Source organism: Suricata suricatta, chromosome 4 (assembly GCF_006229205.1).
Source record: "Suricata suricatta isolate VVHF042 chromosome 4, meerkat_22Aug2017_6uvM2_HiC, whole genome shotgun sequence".
Taxonomy (NCBI): domain Eukaryota; kingdom Metazoa; phylum Chordata; class Mammalia; order Carnivora; family Herpestidae; genus Suricata; species Suricata suricatta.
The window spans coordinates 89,828,589-89,845,978 of NC_043703.1; the positions used below are offsets into that span (position 1 = coordinate 89,828,589).

The following is a 17,390-nucleotide window of genomic DNA, read 5'->3' on the forward strand; positions in this document are numbered from 1 at the left end:
TTTGTGTCAGACAAATGTAAGGTATAAGGAAAGCAAAATACTCTCCGGGTAGCCAAATAGAAGCCATACCAAGTTCTATGCACTCATCCTTATGACAGTGCTCAAGTTATCTTTCATAATTGCGTATTCTTATTCCACATACAGCTCTTAGAAGCCTGGCATGGAGTCAAAAGGCAATCAAGTCTCTTCCAGGGTTTTAAGAGAACTGGGATCCACACCACTGATAGGTGACTAAGGAGGACTGAAAATCTATAAAAATCAGACCACAGAATCCCACAAAGAACATCTTGGAGGCATTTAGTGCAGGCACAAATAGCCAATACTAGATGTAGCCCATATACTAACTATGTTCCCACAATACCTCTAGGCCATTAACAAAGAGCTATAATTGTCTCCAGAGCACTTTGCCTAGATGATAAGAAAATGCACAGTACAATTTAAAATAAATCTTTAAACTGATTTTAAATGATGTTTCTTGGTTTTGTTTTATAATGTAGGTGAAGGGGCATGTTTAAATTTTCTGGAAAGTTTAATTGTATGGCCCATTCATTCTTAATATTGGACAAATAAATTTTCTGTAATATGTCCTTCTTCATGTTCCCTATCAGGCAGATCCTGTCCCCCTTCTGCCCATGCTTCTTGGCCCCTACATTCTATCCACACCCCTACAAAAACATTCAAACTTCCTTTCTGTTTGTGGGCCAGGAGGAGGAGGGTGGTCAAGATGGAACAGCGATACCTACCTGAATCTGGAAGATCAGGATCTGGTTCCATATTGGGTTCTCAGTTTGGGTCAGCATGTTTGTCCTGAGCTAGAAACATCCCAAAGCAGTGTCAGTGCCAGCCTGTCCCCTCCTCCCTCCACTGGCCTCACCTTCCAGCCAGCCCACAGATGGATGCTGTCTCCAGCACAGCGCTGATCATGGGAATGGTCTAAAGACACTTTGACAACTTCTCAGCTACAACTTCAGGCTTTGTATCTTCCCATATCCAGATTCCCTAGTATTTGTTCTTAAATAATCTTTCAATTGACTGTTTTTAAAATAATCATAGCATTATTAACTTTATTATGTGAATGCATACACATACATTTTGTTAGATAAACTCTAAGATCCCAATAGAAAAGTAAGCAAAAACAATGTCAACTGTGGTAGTACACAATGGAATACCCTTTTCCAAAGCATCACCCGACTTCATCTTTTTTTTTTTTTTTTAAAGTAGGCTTTACCTCCAACACCAGGCCAAACACGGGGCCCGGACTCATGATCCGGAGATCAAGACCCGGAGATCAAGCTGAGATCAAGAGTCAGAGGCTTAACTGACTGAGTCACCCAGGCACCTCCACTTGACTTCATTTTTAAACTTGGCTCTATTTTAAGCAATCATGTTGGTGATATCAAGGGTTGGTTGGAGTGGTTAAACTTCCTAATACACTAAGAAACTGGAGTACCTGAGTGACTCAGTTGGTCAAGTGTCTGACTTGGGCTCAAGTTATGATCTCATAGTTTAGGAGTTGGAGCCTCACATTGGGCTTTCTGCTGTCAGCATAGAGCCTGGAGCCTGGAGCCTGGAGCCTGGAGCCTGGAGCCTGGAGCCTGGTTCAGATCCTCTGTCCCCATCTCTCTTTCTTCCCTTCTCCCACTTGCAGGTGTGTGCTAGCGTTCCCTCTCTCTCTCTCTCTCTCTCTCTCACTCACTCATTCAAAAATAATCATTAAAAAAAATAGGGGCACTTGGGTGGCTCAATTGGTTAAGCATCCGACTTTGGCTCAGGTCATGATCTCAAGGTTTTTGGGTTCGAGCCCTGCATCAGGCTCTGGGCTGACAGCTCAGAGCTTGGAGTCTGCTTCAGATTCTGTGTCTTCCTCTCTCTCTGCCCCTTCCCCACTTGTGCTCTGTTTTTCTCTCTCTCAAAAATAAACCAAACATTAAAAAAAGATATAAAAGAAATATTTAAAAAATACACACTAAGAAAACTACAGAGATAGTAAAAGTTTTTGTAAATTGTGTGCCACCTGTCACCCAGGAGCATTTCACCTAGACCCAGAGCACCCAAACCCCACTCAGTATGGAGGTTTTAAAATACGTCCACAAATCCTTTGGTATACCTTCCTTTGAAAGGTGGACACTGATTTCCCTCCTTTTATGTATGGGATGGATTTAATGATGCTTCTAATAGGTAGAATATGGTAGAAACCATGGTTTAGGAATTCTATGGTTTATGAATTTAAAGAGACAAACCGATTTAACCTTAACCTAGCATTCCCCAAATTTGAACACAGGATCCTTTTTTCTGCACATAACATCCATCAGCACACTTTGGAAAATGCTACTCTCTCTATTCACAGAGGCTCATGGATTGTCAGCAACTGTCTTGTCTAGAACCTTCCATTTACAGATGAAGAAACCGAGGCTCAAAGAAGACAATAATAGTTTCAGTGTTGTTTGTGGGAGTCTTGTTTCATTCACTCATTCACTCATTTGTGCCCTTCATGTATATTTGGCTTTCAATGGGCATCTTCTCCATGCAGGGCACTAAGCACAACTCCAGGATACAAGGTGACTCATCATGGTCTCCACCTTCACAGAGTTCCTGGTCCAGTGACCAGTCACAGCCCACTGATGGAGGAATTGAGATACGAGTCCTGGGCTCCTGCCCGCCAACTCCATCTTTCCCCACACACTATCTAGGTGACAGTTTCTTTAAACCTCAGACCCTTTCTACACTTACCTTTTTCCCAATTAGTTCCACCTCCAACACAGGACTCACTAAGTGCTGTTTCTCTGAACAAGAAGTTACAAGATTAGTTATAAGATTTCTGAGACTGAAGCATTTTTTTAAAGGAGAGGATTTGGAGAGGTGATAGAACAAACTGAAACCTCTGCCATCAATTGGCATGGTGCCCCCTGGGCAGACGTCCCACACTTCCACTCTATCTCTATGTGCTGTTACATGTCATGGCACATAATGGGCAGCAGGGATGGGTGCTAGCACAGGGAACCATGGAATCTGCATCTGGGCATCAAAGGCAGTCAGGGGCATATGTTTAGGGCCTTCCTAAAACAAATTTTGGTGGATTTCAGTCTCACCCTTTCCTCTCCCTCTAAATCTTAGGTTAGCATCAAAATGAAACAGGGAAGCCCCATGAGAATCCAGATTACCACTGCATAGGGATTCCTCCCCACCAGAACCACTCCCTCCCCGCCACCCTGACTCTAACTGAGATGAAGGTCCTCCGCGCAGTAGATGAAGAACTGTAGGTAGGCCATGTTGATCGGAACCAACGTTGACTTGAAGATCTGAATACTGGTGTCATCAGCCCCATAGGGCAGCTTTTGATCTACCTGTAGAGACCACAGACCTGATAGGGTCAGAGTCATAGGATGGTCATGGCCATGGCCAACAGATTTGGCTTCCCCGACCTTCCACTTGGTATGGGGGAAGGATGGACAACCCTTGAGTGTCACTGCATGAATTAAAGCAGGTGAAGATCAGTGGCCACACCGAGGGCCCAGGGGTGCCCTACAGAAGCGGATACAGTAGGAAATGTTACTGGGGTATGGAGGGCAGCCTCACCGGAGCCTGGTCTCCTGCACTGAGGACACAGATGGTAACTTTCAGGTAGCCTCTCAAACCACTGCTGGGTTCATTTGGCAGGCAGAGGCCTAACCATCTCCTCAGGAGTGTGTGACCTGGAGGAGCAGAGGGCCTATGGGAGACTGGCCTTCAGTCTCCATCCTTCTTTCCTGAAACCAGGAGTGGGGTGTGGAAGTGTGTCTCCTATATTCTGGTTCCCATACAGTAGCAGAGGAAAATGGGAATCACTTCTACCACTAGGCAAACCCAGTGCACTCCCAGGCTACTAGCCTTTAGGAAATAGAGACCCTTCTTTCCTGGGAACCTACAGTTGTTAATATCCTGATCTGAGAGAGGCAAGCCTTTTCCCCAACCCTAAGTCCAAACTTTAAACTTATATCTATGCAATGGCCAGGTTATGTGTTATATTTACAGTGGAAACCTCTACTCAAATATCAGTCCCTCATTACTGGCCTCAAGAAATAGAAATTCAACTCCAGGTTGCAATAAAAGGTTAGCATTTGACCCAAAGGTATGCTTTGTGTTTTGCAGAGAAAGATGTTATCATTATAAATATTACCAAATACAAAAATAATTCATACCCTCTATTACTTTTCCCTCATGTGCTGTACATACAGGAGTTTTGAGATATTTGGACAACTGATCTGCTTTTTCTCAGAAGGCACACATATTTGCAACAACTGTTACCTACCTGGAGAATGGTAGATAAACCCAATATCTGTCTGGAAAGACAAGAGTAGAGTAAGGATTACTTAGGACCATCAACCAAGATTTGCAATACCAACAAACAATAGGACTGAACTGACAGTATTAGCCACTAGTGCTTGAGAACTTGCCTTGCCCTAACTCCTTTACTCTTTACAACAACCTAGAAGGTGGTCCACTATTATCTCCACTCTGCAGAGAATACTTGGTGTGAGAAAAGGTACTAAAGTCTTACAACTAGTAATTACGTGAGGAGGTCTGGATTGAAAGGACCCTTAACCACCATATAGCACTGCCTGGCCAACACAGCATTGACTCTTCAGGCAGTGGTCATCAGTGGCTGTTAACGACATAAAAAGAGAGACCAACAGACATTCTGTGCCTTCTGCTGAAGTCATTTTGCCAAATAACAGACCCAAATGTAGCAAGCCACTAGCCTCTTGATAGCAAACACCTGGGCAGAGAGATATGTGAAATGACCTTCCAGAGATGCAGTCAGCAAAATCCAGACTGGAGGAAAACTCTATAGGACAAACTATCCAGTTTCTTTAACAAATTACAAAAAAAAAAAAAAAAAAAAAAAAGGAGCAGGACAAATAGAATCACAGAGACCTAAAAACACATTTTAACCAACTACAGTATATGCACCTGGTTTGCATCCTGATTTGAACAAACCATAAAAGGACTTCATAAGATTATTAGGGGAATTTGAACACTGACTAGTATTTAATGCTATCCAGGAATTACAATGGTTTTAAAATATGATAATTACATTTGGTTATGCTTAATTAAATGTTTATGTTTAGAAATATTAACTGAAACATTTAAAAATAAAATATGATGTCTGAGATTGATTAAAAATAATCCATGGGTAGGGGAGGTGGGCCAGGTGTAGACAATACATCACTGGCAATGTATTAGTGAAGTTGAGTGATACGGATGTGGGAATTCATGATCTTACTCTCTCTGCTTTTGTGTACATTTGAAATTTTCCAAAGAAGTAATTTAAAGAAAAAGGCTTACTGGGGCACCTGGGTGGCTCAGTTGGTTGAGCATCTGACTTCAGCTCAGGTGATGATCTCACGGTTTGTGAACTTAAGACCTGAATCAGGCTCACAGAGGGCTCGGGCTAACTGCTTTCAGCACAGAGCCTGCTTAGGATCCTCTGTCTGCCTCCCCTCCCTGCCCATCCCCTGCTTGCACTGTCTTTCAAAAATTAATAAATATTTTAAATCTTATTTTTAAAAAGTCTCAGTTTTCTCTGAATGTCTATTTAACAGTTCATATCATTGGTCCTTGTCTGGAAATTGTGCAGTGGCCTTTGTTGAAAGCACAGCATTTTTCACCACCTGCCATATGACCTCTCTAGAATCTCTCATTTCAAAGCCTATATTGCTTCTTTGAGGGATAGGTCATGACTCTTAATGTGCTTATTATAAATAATGAGAAAGAAACCTTACTTTGATTAGTCCTAAATGTGCCTTTCCCAAGGTGGAAGCCTTTCCCAGGGGTTGCCAGATTTAGCAAATAAAAATACAGATGCTCATTTAAGTTAGAACTGGAGAGAAACAATGACTACATTTTTAGCGTATGTATGTCCCTTGCAGTATTCATTAGGAGCCATGCAATTATTTGGGACATACTTGTATTTAAAAAGTACCTGTTGTTTAAGATTCAAATGTAATGGGGCATCCTGTATTTAATCTGGCAATCCTACCTTTTCCTGATTTTCCTGGATTTAGAGAATCTTATTTAGCCCTTCATGAGGTCAGCTATCCTCATCTCCCAGCCTGTGTCTTTCTAAAGCAAAGCTTTCTTTCTGTTCTCACAGGCAGCAATTTTCTGTGTTTCTTAGGTTGGCATTTTTGGATCTTCTGCTTCCACTTCCTGGAGGCAGTGATTTGAAGTGTGTCCATGGTATTCAACATGGCACTCAGCTCTTTCATAAATGATACACACTTTTATCCTTATAACAACTCTGTGGGTTGAGTATGTCATTATTCTCATTGTATAGATGAGAAAATAGAGATTCTGAATAACTTGTTTAGGTTAACCTAGTTGTCAGGTGGATATTTCTGCAGGAAAATACAAGTTTTTGCCCCTAGACTCAGGCATGGAACCCATGGTGAGTCTCTGTTAACTGTTTCACCAAAACTCCTCCTTCATCCAGAACTCACTTGGAATCTCCCGATCTCTGCATTGAATCTCATTAGTGTGGAATTCTTCACCTGCGGGGGAGTTCCCAGAAAGATCTGTTATTCACATACCTCATTTCCCCCATTCCCATGGGAGGAATTGTAAGGGCACATTTGGGATTCTCTAGAATTTACTTAATGCTTCCTAATGGCCCACACTTCCACATAGTTCTTCTCATTTAATTCTCAGAGGTACCCCATAAGGTTCAGAATTTTAGTTCCATTTTACTGATGAGGAAATTGATCAGAGGGTCCAATCCATTTGGTCAACCCAAAGGTCAGCCCAGAGGAACGTGCTGCACTCGACTTTCTCCATCGCATGCTACCCTGATCATTTCCCATGTCCCTGTGTTGCCAAGAACATGTACATTCCTCAAGGAAGAGACCTCCTTGTTCTCCTTAGCCTTATGCTGGGCACATGGGAGGCATTTGATAAGTGCACACTTTCACCACTGTTACTGGGTTCCTTCTGGTAGGGAATGGAATGTCCCATGTTGAGGGGACATTTGAGGGGTCTTTTGGTGACATGAGAATTCTGGCACATGGGAAGGCACCTCGGGGGCCCAGCTCAGGGTCTAGCAATTGGCATTCCATACATTTGTTAAATAAATGTGTGGGAAGTCTGGGCTGCCAGAGAGTGATGGAGGTGGTGGAGGTGTGACTTGGGGTCAGAAGGACCATCTGAAGTGACTGGCTCCAAGCGTTCGGGAAGGGAGCTGAAGTCCTTCCCAGAATTAAGGTGGGACAAGAAAATGGATCCATATTGCGTGGCTTCTCACCTGGATTAAGATAGTCTCATCAAAGAACTTTGCAGGCACCTCATGAAAATTCTGGAAGAAGATCTGACGCATAGAGAATGAGGGTAGAGGTTGGATGACATTTCTTCTACCGCTTCACCCCGGGACTCAGTAAGCCTGAAGGCTCAGAATAGCATGTTTCTTCCCCAGCTCTTGCCCATTTCATGCCCATGTTCCTACTCCAGAAGCAGAGGCCTGCCAGGCTCCAGGGGGGTGTTTTGCCTGGGTAAAGGGCAAGGGTAGGGGATCCCAGGAGGGTATGTCATGAGTTGCTCAAGGCCCAGCTAGCTGCCCTGGGATGGAGATCCAAGCCTCTGCTTCCTTCTAGATTGCCCCATCAGTCCACTGCACCCCAGCCCCTGCTGCAGCCAGAACCCTCTTTCCCAAATGCAAACCCAGCCCATCACTCTCCTAATTAAGTCCTTCTGTAGCTCCTGAGTGTCATCCATGACAGGGTTCCAGAGCATTTTGTAGGCTTCCCTCCAGCCACTCCCCTCCAGCCACACTCATATCTACAATTCTTCCAAGTCCTCCTGCTTCTCATTTCTAGGCTTCTGAAGACACAGTTGCTTTTTCCTGACTTATAATTCTCCACGATGTCCCTCTTTCACTGGTAGATTCTTCCTTCAAAGATCCAGGAGCCCTTCCTTAGTCCACCCATTCCTCTCTGCTCCCACTGTGTGTTCATCTTTTATTTATTGGTCTATTCACTGACTAATTCAGTGAGTAGTTATAGATTTCCACCTGTGTATCAGACACAATACTATAGCTTAGGGCTTCAGCAGTGACAAGACATACATGGTCTGGGCCTGCATTTCATGGCTGCACTAACAGCACCCCCAGATCAGATCTCTGTTAACCCCAGTCTTATCTCATTCTAAGTGTTTACTTGTTCACATGTTGATCCCCCCACAGTCTACTGACTCCTCCGATGTGAGGCTTCAAATTATTTGAGGCTTCAAATGATTTCCAGTGTCAAGCAGTGCTTAGCCAATGCTCAGTCAGTGTTTGTGGAAGAAGCAAGCTTGCCTGAAGCATGAAGGAAATGCCTAGCCTTTGGCTGATCTACTTGGCCCAAGTGCCCTGTTCAGCTCTGAAGGTCATGTGTAGCCCACCTCATTGAAGAAAGGGTTGTTTCCCGTCTTGATCCGTGTTTTATGCTGGTAGCTCCCAATGACCACGTTCACCACTGGCTTGATGTTGTTGCCCATGAGTTGTCGGGCTTCATACACTTTCACTCGGACCTATGAGGGAACACAGGGGAACCTCATGATGGGGCCTGGGCTCTCCCTTTTCCAAGAGAGACTCTTCTTAAAGAACAAAGTGTTCTGATAAGAGACATCTACTGCAAACAGAAGGAAGACCCACCGGGAGCTTCCAACCTGAAGACAAGTCCTGGACACTGTGGCTCCTTCTGTTTCCTTTCTGGGAACTGTCCCCCACTCCCCGCCCCCACTGCTTTGTCCTTCCCATCTTGTATAGACTTAGTGTTTCTCAATTGCTATGGACTTGTTACAGAATACAGAATGAAGTCTAATCTTTCCCAGTTTGTTGTTGTGTGTGTGTGTTTTTTTTAACTTTTGTCTACAATCTTTTAAGGAATCGAGAATTTTAAAGTTCCATGCAATTGAATCAATGATCTGTGATTTACTTTCTGACTTGTGATTTCTTCTTCCCCTTTATTACTTTACTGGGACTCAGTAAAGGGGCTGTGACATCTGGTCCTAGAATTAGAAGGCAGGAGGGGAAGAATAAGGCAGAGCCCAGGAAATACCCAAGCTGGATGAGGCCCAAAGGGAGCAGGAACTGGAGATGGCAGTGGCTAGCAGGGCAGAGTCATGGAAACTTGTCATCTTACTGTAGATAGTAAACTGTACATAAATCTCCCAATCCAGGCTATGGATCAGACTTTCTCCATGAGGCCTCCTGTGTCTCCATCAAGTCCAGGGACCCTTCAGGGATTGATACACATACAGCTACCTGTCCCTGAGAGACAAGAATGAACCAAACCTGGCAAACAGGTCGCATGTCTGAATTCTGCCCTAACCTCTACCACGTAGGAAGGGCAAAGATTTGGGCACAATGACCTTCTATCCTGGGCAAACTAGCCTGGTAGAAAGGGATGGGGCCCCTAGGAAGAGGAAAGGAAGGTACCCCAGAGGAAGTACCTGGGATGTGATTCATGTGATTCATATTATTTTTTAAAGTATAGCTGACACACGATGTTTCATTAGTTTCAGGCATTCAAGATAGTTATTTGACAACTATATATTCTGCTATGCTCACCACAAGTTTAGCTACCATTTGTCATGGGTGTCCTCATTTCTTCTGGGGAGGGATGTCCTCATTTTTAAGGACATTTTTAAGCAGGTGCATGATACGGTAAGAATGACACCTTTGAAAGATCACTTTGACTAAAGAATGGACAGGAGAGAACTGGAGGCTAGGAGCTCAGGAGGAGCCTGTGAGGTGGTTCAGGGAAGTGATGGTGGTGGCTTGGGCCAGGGAAATGATGTGGTGATGGAGAGATGGGGGTGGTCAGGTGATATTAAGTGCTAGGACTTGGCCATCAATTGGATGCAGGGTTAGGGTGAGGAAGAAGGCAGTAAAGAATGATGCCCAGTCTCCTGGGCAAGTGGCAGGCTGGGGAGCAGACAACACCATAGCAGAAATATCAGGCTATAGGCTATACAGCAGAAGGAAGTTGGTAAGCCATGGCATGGGGATTCCAGAAGTCATAGTGGGAACTCTCCTCAGCCTCTCCCATACAGCTCATTTTGCCCTGCACATGGCCAGCCTTGTGTTACCTCTTGGAGGGCTGGGTCCAGGCCTTCTGCTCTGCCTCCCTAGCACTTGCCAGGGCTGGCTGGTGAATAGCCAACAGTGTCTCCTATTGGCTCACTGGAGCTATCTCTAGCTTCAGCTTCCTACAGAAGTGCCTCAGAATGGCATCCAGAGAAGCAAGGGATGCAGTAAAGTTCAGAAGAGCTCTGGCCCTTTGCCATGACCTTGTGGAGAGATGGGGATGGACTGGGGATGCAGTGAGAGAGTCAGGTGAATCATGAGGGCTTGAAGCCTGGAAGGTCCTCACCTGAAAGTGCTGAGGCTTTGAAGACAGAGGCTTGGGCATGGCAGAGCTGGGGACCATCGGTTTCTGCATGGCCACGTCTTGTGCATTTATGCCCAGAAGATCACCATCACCTGGAGAAACACAGTCTGGGTGGGCTCTCAGAGGCTCAGGTTTTGAGGCATTGTCCCCATTTTATTGTTCTATCCCTAGTGACTAGGTGCTGACTAAAACTACCCAAGAGGCCCCAAAAGGGGCACATGTCCCCCTCGGAACATTGGCTCCCTCTCCCTCTCAGAAACCCTGGGTCCCACACTCCACACATGAGGGCTCTTGGAAACAGCCATCCTTGCTTCCCTCTGCAGCCATTGGAGGCTGGGCTTCTATGTCTAGAGATGGCAAGTGGAAATACTGGGGGCTGGGGGACAGATAACTTCAGCAAGGTGTTTGGAAATCTGGCCTCTAAACCCTAACCTGGTCATAATCGTTCTGTAGACCTCAAGGGATAGGCCTCAAAGGTCTCAAAGAGCCTATCCAGCTATGCTTGGAGAAGAGCAGGGGTAGGTCCCAAGTACATACCTATCTTCTCAATATCCTGGTTTTTCAAAAGGGCCACCTGTAGGGTGACAGTGCACTGCAAGGCAAAGACAGGGGAGCTTTAAGCCAGATCCTGCAATCCTTGGCCACCTCATAACAATGGAATCTCACCTGGCCTGGCTGAGTTCATTCCCAGTCCCCCTGTGGGGAGCGATGCTAGGCCATGCATGGTACCAGGCCATGCCATGGCATGGGGCCTGTGAAGTCTGGGGTGGAAAGAGGTTATGAACTGGTGGCGGGAGAGCAATGGGTTATAGCAGAGGGGATTTGGAGAACATAAGAGGCACATGGTAGTGGTGGTGACAAGGGGGTACAGTGGGGTGGGGAGGAGAAGGAGAGGCATCAGCAGTTCTAGGCTGATCCCAACAGCAATCTCCTAGCCCAACATCTCCTGAACTTAAGTAAGGACTCCTGCAAATACCTCTTAAGTAACCTCTTGCCTCCAAGTGCTCTCACTACCTATCCAAACTCTAGACCTTTGTCAGAATTGTCTCCTAAACAGTGTAAGTGCCCTAACTGATCAGAGTAAAGTCACAGCTCACCAGCACAGACCATAAGGCCCTTCACCTCTGGTCCCCAGTCTCAGCTAGTCTCAGGTCTCCCACCACTCCCTTCACATCCTTCCAATCCCCATGAACCAGCAGTGCAGCAGCCAATCTTCCCTGCACCTGCTGTCTGCCCCTCTCTCCCTCCAGCCTTCACACATGCACCTTACACCCCTGCCTAAGATTGTCTTTCTTTCCCGTGCATTAGGCAATCTTGTGCCCACTGAGAAACTTGATATACAGATGGAAAATGGCCAGACCTTATAAAAAAAATGGAACTCTGCAGCAATCAATTTAGGAAACCCAACCCAATAAATCTACAATAATCAGCCTGGGAAGCCAGCCTGCTATCTCTAAGTCAGCCTTGTAGGAAGTCAGAGTACTCCACTAGCAACCAGTCCAGGAAGCCAAACAATAACCTATGTAACAATTGGCCCCAAATAGCCAGGACTTAATTAATAATTGATAGCTTCCCTGATTTTTGTCCCTTCTTTCCACTTAGGACCAGCCAGAGAAAGTCAAATACACACCCCTAACCAGTCACATAGGATGCCCAGCTTCTAGTTGGTCCACTTGTAGCTTCCCCTACCAATAGCCTCCAATTAGGGCACACTGAGAGACTACTGTATTTCCACTGTACAGCTTTCTCCCTTCTCTGCCTGTCTTTGAGTGTCTGTCGAAATACACAGGCAGCTCTGCATAAACAGCTTTTGCTTATTCTCCTTTGGTTGGTCTTTGTCTGCTTCCATCTATCTTAATCACATCTTCTCCAAAGCCCTCTGCTACCTCTCACATGGAATCATTCACTTCCTCCCGACCTCAATGACTTAGTCTTCCTGACTCGTACTGGAGCACTTGTCATTGTGAGTGATATCAATGGACCCATGGGCTTCATTCAGATTTGCATCCCAGGCTTAACACAGTTGCTGACACCCAAGGGACAACTGACTACATAATCATTCTAAATGGGTGGATGTAGGGGTTGGAGGGTGGATGGATGGTGGGATGGGGAAGTCAGGGAGATGATGGCAGTGTGACGGGGCCTCTTAGGGCAGGAAGTACTCTCTGGTCTCTGCTGAAGTGGAGCAGCCCAGCTTCACTGGCTGCCCCTGCTCCTGTAGCCACCCTTCCTGGGATCCAACTCACATCTGTGGACATCATGGCATGGTTAAGCAGGGTCAGATCCTTCACAAAAAGGACATTGCTTGGATTTTGCACCAAGGGCTCAAGCAGTACTGTAGCCAGGCCAATGAACCTGGGGAGATGAAGAACACATATAAGATCCTAAGCCAAGGGAAAAGGGTGTCTTCTGTCCCAGGCATGACTTTATCCAGGGTTTTCTCTCTTATAGACTGTTGTCCACACAGAGAGGCTGAAGGAAGAACACAGCGATGTGAAGCATCCACCAGAAGATGCAGGGCTCTCGTGTCTCTGGAAATTGACTTTGGAGCTCTGAACACTGGGTGCCCCAGTTACTAGCTCTGCCCTGCCCAGCTCCTTCTCAGAAGCTCACTCTCAAACTCCTCCCCAATGGGAACAGTGCCAAGTAACAGCTGATTGGACTGGGAGTAGACACATGATGGAAGCTGGGCCAATCAGATTCTCCATCCTAGGAATTTTGACTTGGGAATGCCCTAGCTTCAGTCTCAGTGGGTGTTAGTCTCTGCTGGTTACTAGAAGGGGGCCATTATGGAAGCCAGGGTTGGGTAGAGAGAAGCAAAGATTTGAGATCCTGTGGCTTCAGAAAAGATGGAACTGCCCCTAGCTTCCCAGGTTCCTGGTTCTAGTCTGCATACCCAGCCTCACCACCCTTTCACAAACCCCCACCATTCCCCCCCTCCATTAGTTAGCTGGAATGGGTATGGTCCTTGCCACCTGTGGATAGAGACAAGAAATGCAGCATGTACTGTAGCTTTGGTCAGAGTCAGCCTTTTGCCTCTCTCTGCCTCACCTTTCTTTCTTTATGGTGTCCACATCCCGAAGGATGATTTGCAGAAGAGAGTCATTTGACAAGGAGCAGTCCCAGAGGTGCCAGATGAGCGTCTGTGAAAGGCATGGAGAGGTCAGCATCTTTCCTCCACCCTCCCCTTCCCACCCTTCTAGGGAATGAGGAAAGATGCAGCAAATGGGCTGGCAGGTTTTTGTCTTCAACTGAGGAACCTCTCTCAAGTCTGGTTTCTTAAGAAGATGGCATTAGCTACCTTTCACCAATGTGCTGAGCACCCACCCTACCTGGGCTCCACAGTGTGACTGCAATTCCATGGGTGTCTTACAAGTTAAGGAGTTTGGGGACCCAAGTGGGGGTGGGGGATATGGATGGATGGAAGATGAGTGGGATCCTGCACAGGGAGCCCTGTCTCTATTCAGGTTTCTGGGAACATCAGGATGGCCAGGTTGGACAAGATGGGCCATATTATGGTCCACCCCAGAATGGAGAGGAAGGGCCAAGAACAGCTCTAAGTAGATGTGGCTGCTGTGGCCCACAGGCCTGCACAGCCATATGGACTCAGGGGCTCCTCCCAGGTTGAGATGCCTTGGTCTTGGGGAAAGCTTGTGAGGCTCCCTGTCCTCTCTTTAGAATTCTGCACATGGCCAGGACCCAACCTCACTATTGGGGTTGTCATTGCTTCTTTTGGGTTTGCTCTGATGTGTTTTACCTCATTCCATGTGGGGTTATTCCCTTCCACTTCATGAGTTCTCCTCTTGACATCTGCAAAGGTACCAAGGGACTGTCATTGGTGGCAGGGAATATTTCAAAGTCCAGGTTCAAGTGTGGTGAAGAGAGGTAAAATTCTAAGAAAACTTCAAATCTACATTGGGAGATGTGCTATGGAGCTGATTCTTAACTCTGGGTGTTTCAAAATTTCTCACTTTTTGTAAGAGTAACATCACCCCATGTGACATAACATGTTTGCTTCATTTTCTTCCATGGTATGCAGTTCCGAGCCAGCTTGCAGGTAGGTGGTGCCACATGACTTGTTCTGACCAATGCAGTGTGGGAGCGATTTTCATCACTGCCAAGATCAGCTCCTAAAATCTCCCAAGACATTCTTCCTCTGTCCATTCCGCATATCCACCCTCATGATCTATGGGCAGGGTGGTGCCAGGATGACTTTGCAGCCAAAAGCTGAAAATAGCTGGTCCCTAAACTACTGCTTGGAGCAGCCACTCAGGACTGCTGCCCATTGATGTAGGACTTTGTGTGAACAAGAGATAAACTTTTATTGTGTTAAGGCATTGAGATTTAAAGGTTTATTTATTACCAGAGCAAAGTCTAGAGGACCTTAAGACATGCCAAAACCTCTATGATGGGTTGAGAGTTCTGCATCCACTAAAACCCCCTCCTCCAGAAATATCTTGAACAAAGAACAATCTATTGACTTGAAAAGAACCTCTAAATTGCTAAATTACTTTGAGATCCTTCCCAAGGAAAGAATGTGGAAGAGGAGGAGAGAGAATGTGTGCACAAACTGGTGGTGGGAAGGGGTGCAGGGGAGTGGGTGGTACATGGGGGAAGAGGGGCTTGGAAAGGTGAAAAGAGAATAAAAAATATCAAACATTCAGTTATAAGAAATTGTAGATAACTCTGTGGGAAAGCCCAGGAGTCTGCGATTTAGGCATCTTTGTAAGAGGTATTTCTGGGAAGAGAAAGATAATGCGTTCGAGGTGGTAGGAAAGAAGGCTTCGAATCAGGCTATCTCCGGCTCATGGCTAATACACCCTGAACCTGGGGACATCCACTATACCTGTACCTGGGGACATCAACATGTATGGCCCTGTGACCCTGGAGTCCAGATGTCTACTTTCTGAAGAGTGTTGTCACGGTCAGTGAGCACGGTTTCACAACCCAGAAAAAAAAATGAAGGAACCTCACTCTTTACTTATGCCTGTCATAGAAACTATTATGCCTTCTTTCTCTTGGCCTCAATTTTCTCACTCCCCACATGGGCTGGGAAACCTCATTTGCCTGCATCCATCTCCCCCCACTTTCTACCAACAGACTGTTCATTTCTCTTGGCCTTCTTCTCTTTTTGCTCCCAGCTCTGTGTTACAGAAACATACTTCATCTCCTTCGTGTTCTCCCCTGAATCCTTTCATCCCCCAACCTTCTTGAACACGTTTCCTTATTTGTAAAAAATGGAGACAATAAAACTTGCCTCATGGGATTGTTATGAGGAGAAAAAATCATTATATTTATTAAAAGGCTTTCGTAGGATGGAATGGTCAGTACTGGATGTTGTACAAAGAGCTGTACATATATTATCTTTTAAAATCCTCACATTGATCCTATGAAACAGGTACATTTTAATAATAGCAATAAAGATAAGTTTTGAAAGAACTGGACAGTGTCTACCTCACTTTTCTGTCACACAGGGCATCTTTTACAGAGCAGGGCACAAATAAGTCTATTTTTCACTGAATGCATGTTCCCTCTTGGGGCTCCCCTCTCCCATCCAGGAGCCTGGCTCTCACCTTGGAAGTAGATGGACACGCAGGGTCTGGGTGGGGGGCTTCGGGGTGGGCTAATCTTGGCTGATTCCACGACAACCCGCAGCATGTCGTCCACCTCCTTTTCTCCTTCTCTTTGCAGCAAAGTCTCCTTCTTGGAGCACCTTGATCCAACGTTCTCCCAGGGCTCATGGGGGTGAAGAGAGTCCCAGGTATGTTGCTTAGAGGTACAGGTGATGTCACAAAGGTAAGCTGTTCTTGGTTCTGAAAAGGAATGGAGGGGAACGACAGGAGGAAGTCACAAGGAGTAAGAAACCCAGTGGCTTGAGGTGACTGGGCTTGGAAAAACAAAACAATTTGACCGCTTTGTGTTCCCTCTTTCTTTTTCTCTCTTCTCACCATCCTGATTTCAAGATTAGGTATACGGTTAGTGTTTCCTCTTTACATAAGTAAGTTATCTGGAATGAATCATTGCCAAAGTCACATAATTTAGATGAGAAAATAAAAGGAGCGAGGTGATGTGAGAAAAGGAATAGGGAAATCAAAGATTGTTTCAATAATGATTCAGGAGAAGCCCTTCCTAATATGTAAGCAAACATGTAGGCCTCCTTTTTTTCTAAAGGAAATCTAAGTCCATAAATGGGTCTGTCTTTAACAAAGGGAAAAATCAGCTTTTTAATTAATGAGCTGTTATGCCAGCTCGTTTGTAAAGTGAAAGAAAAATCTCAATGTCAGTACAATTTTGCCATGACATCTTGACTGTTCTCGAGGCCTCCTGTCATGAGGATGGAGCTGGATCATTTGCTCTTCTCTCTTCCACACTAAGACTTCTTCTGCTTATGGTTTGAACATTGTATAAGTTACATCTTATCCAATAGCCCAAAGATTAATGGATATTTTAAAAATATATATTAGTCGATGAAACAATTTAATAGTAACCTCAGTATGCCTCCTAAAAGATGCAAGACCAAAAAGCTACATGTGGGATCTTAGTGCTACAACTGCTTTCCAATGCAGCAGATTTAAAAAGAAAAATTTATTCTTGACAATTTTTCCTGAAATCTAAACACAGCACAACACAAAGCTTTTTGCATTGTTCATGATTTTCCAAACTAAGCATCATGACACGAAAGGCAAACCCTGGGAAGGGAAAGGCTGATAAGTTTGACTCCATACAATTTAAAATTCCTATGCAGAAAAACATACCTTAAATGACAAATATCAAAGTAGGGAACATGTGCAACATAAGTAATATTCAAAAGGTTAGTAGTCTTTTTAATGTGAGCTTTGCTCAACATCACTCATCATCAGGGAAACACAAATCAAAACCACACTGAGATACCACCTCACACCAGTCAGAGTGGCTAAAATGAACAAAGCAAGAGACTACAGATGCTGGCGAGGGTGTGGAGAGACGGGCACCCTCCTACACTGTTGG

The 17,390-nt window shown here is 45.2% G+C and overlaps 2 protein-coding genes across 2 annotated transcripts in view; one reads left to right on the forward strand and one right to left on the reverse strand.

The window, feature by feature from the left end:
- Window positions 1-16,131, reverse strand: part of FER1L5 (fer-1 like family member 5) — a 52,546-nt gene extending 36,415 nt beyond the window's left edge. Inside the window, exons 1-14 of the mRNA XM_029937249.1 lie at window positions 15,977-16,131; window positions 14,161-14,213; window positions 13,455-13,546; window positions 12,650-12,758; window positions 10,941-10,995; window positions 10,386-10,495; window positions 8,410-8,538; window positions 7,277-7,339; window positions 6,480-6,530; window positions 4,289-4,319; window positions 3,577-3,692; window positions 3,221-3,344; window positions 2,731-2,783; window positions 744-812 (exon numbers count right to left, since the gene is read on the reverse strand). Of these exons, the coding sequence (XP_029793109.1) occupies window positions 744-812; window positions 2,731-2,783; window positions 3,221-3,344; window positions 3,577-3,692; window positions 4,289-4,319; window positions 6,480-6,530; window positions 7,277-7,339; window positions 8,410-8,538; window positions 10,386-10,495; window positions 10,941-10,995; window positions 12,650-12,758; window positions 13,455-13,546; window positions 14,161-14,213; window positions 15,977-16,061 (1,140 nt within the window). The 5' untranslated portion in view covers window positions 16,062-16,131. The remainder of the gene's footprint in view (window positions 1-743; window positions 813-2,730; window positions 2,784-3,220; window positions 3,345-3,576; window positions 3,693-4,288; window positions 4,320-6,479; window positions 6,531-7,276; window positions 7,340-8,409; window positions 8,539-10,385; window positions 10,496-10,940; window positions 10,996-12,649; window positions 12,759-13,454; window positions 13,547-14,160; window positions 14,214-15,976) is intronic.
- The window catches only part of LMAN2L (lectin, mannose binding 2 like), a 97,491-nt gene extending 81,188 nt beyond the window's left edge, over window positions 1-16,303 (forward strand). The window contains exon 9 of the mRNA XM_029937235.1: window positions 16,095-16,303. Within this exon, the coding sequence (XP_029793095.1) occupies window positions 16,095-16,177 (83 nt within the window). The 3' untranslated portion in view covers window positions 16,178-16,303. The remainder of the gene's footprint in view (window positions 1-16,094) is intronic.
- The last annotated feature ends 1,087 nt before the right edge of the window (window positions 16,304-17,390 follow it).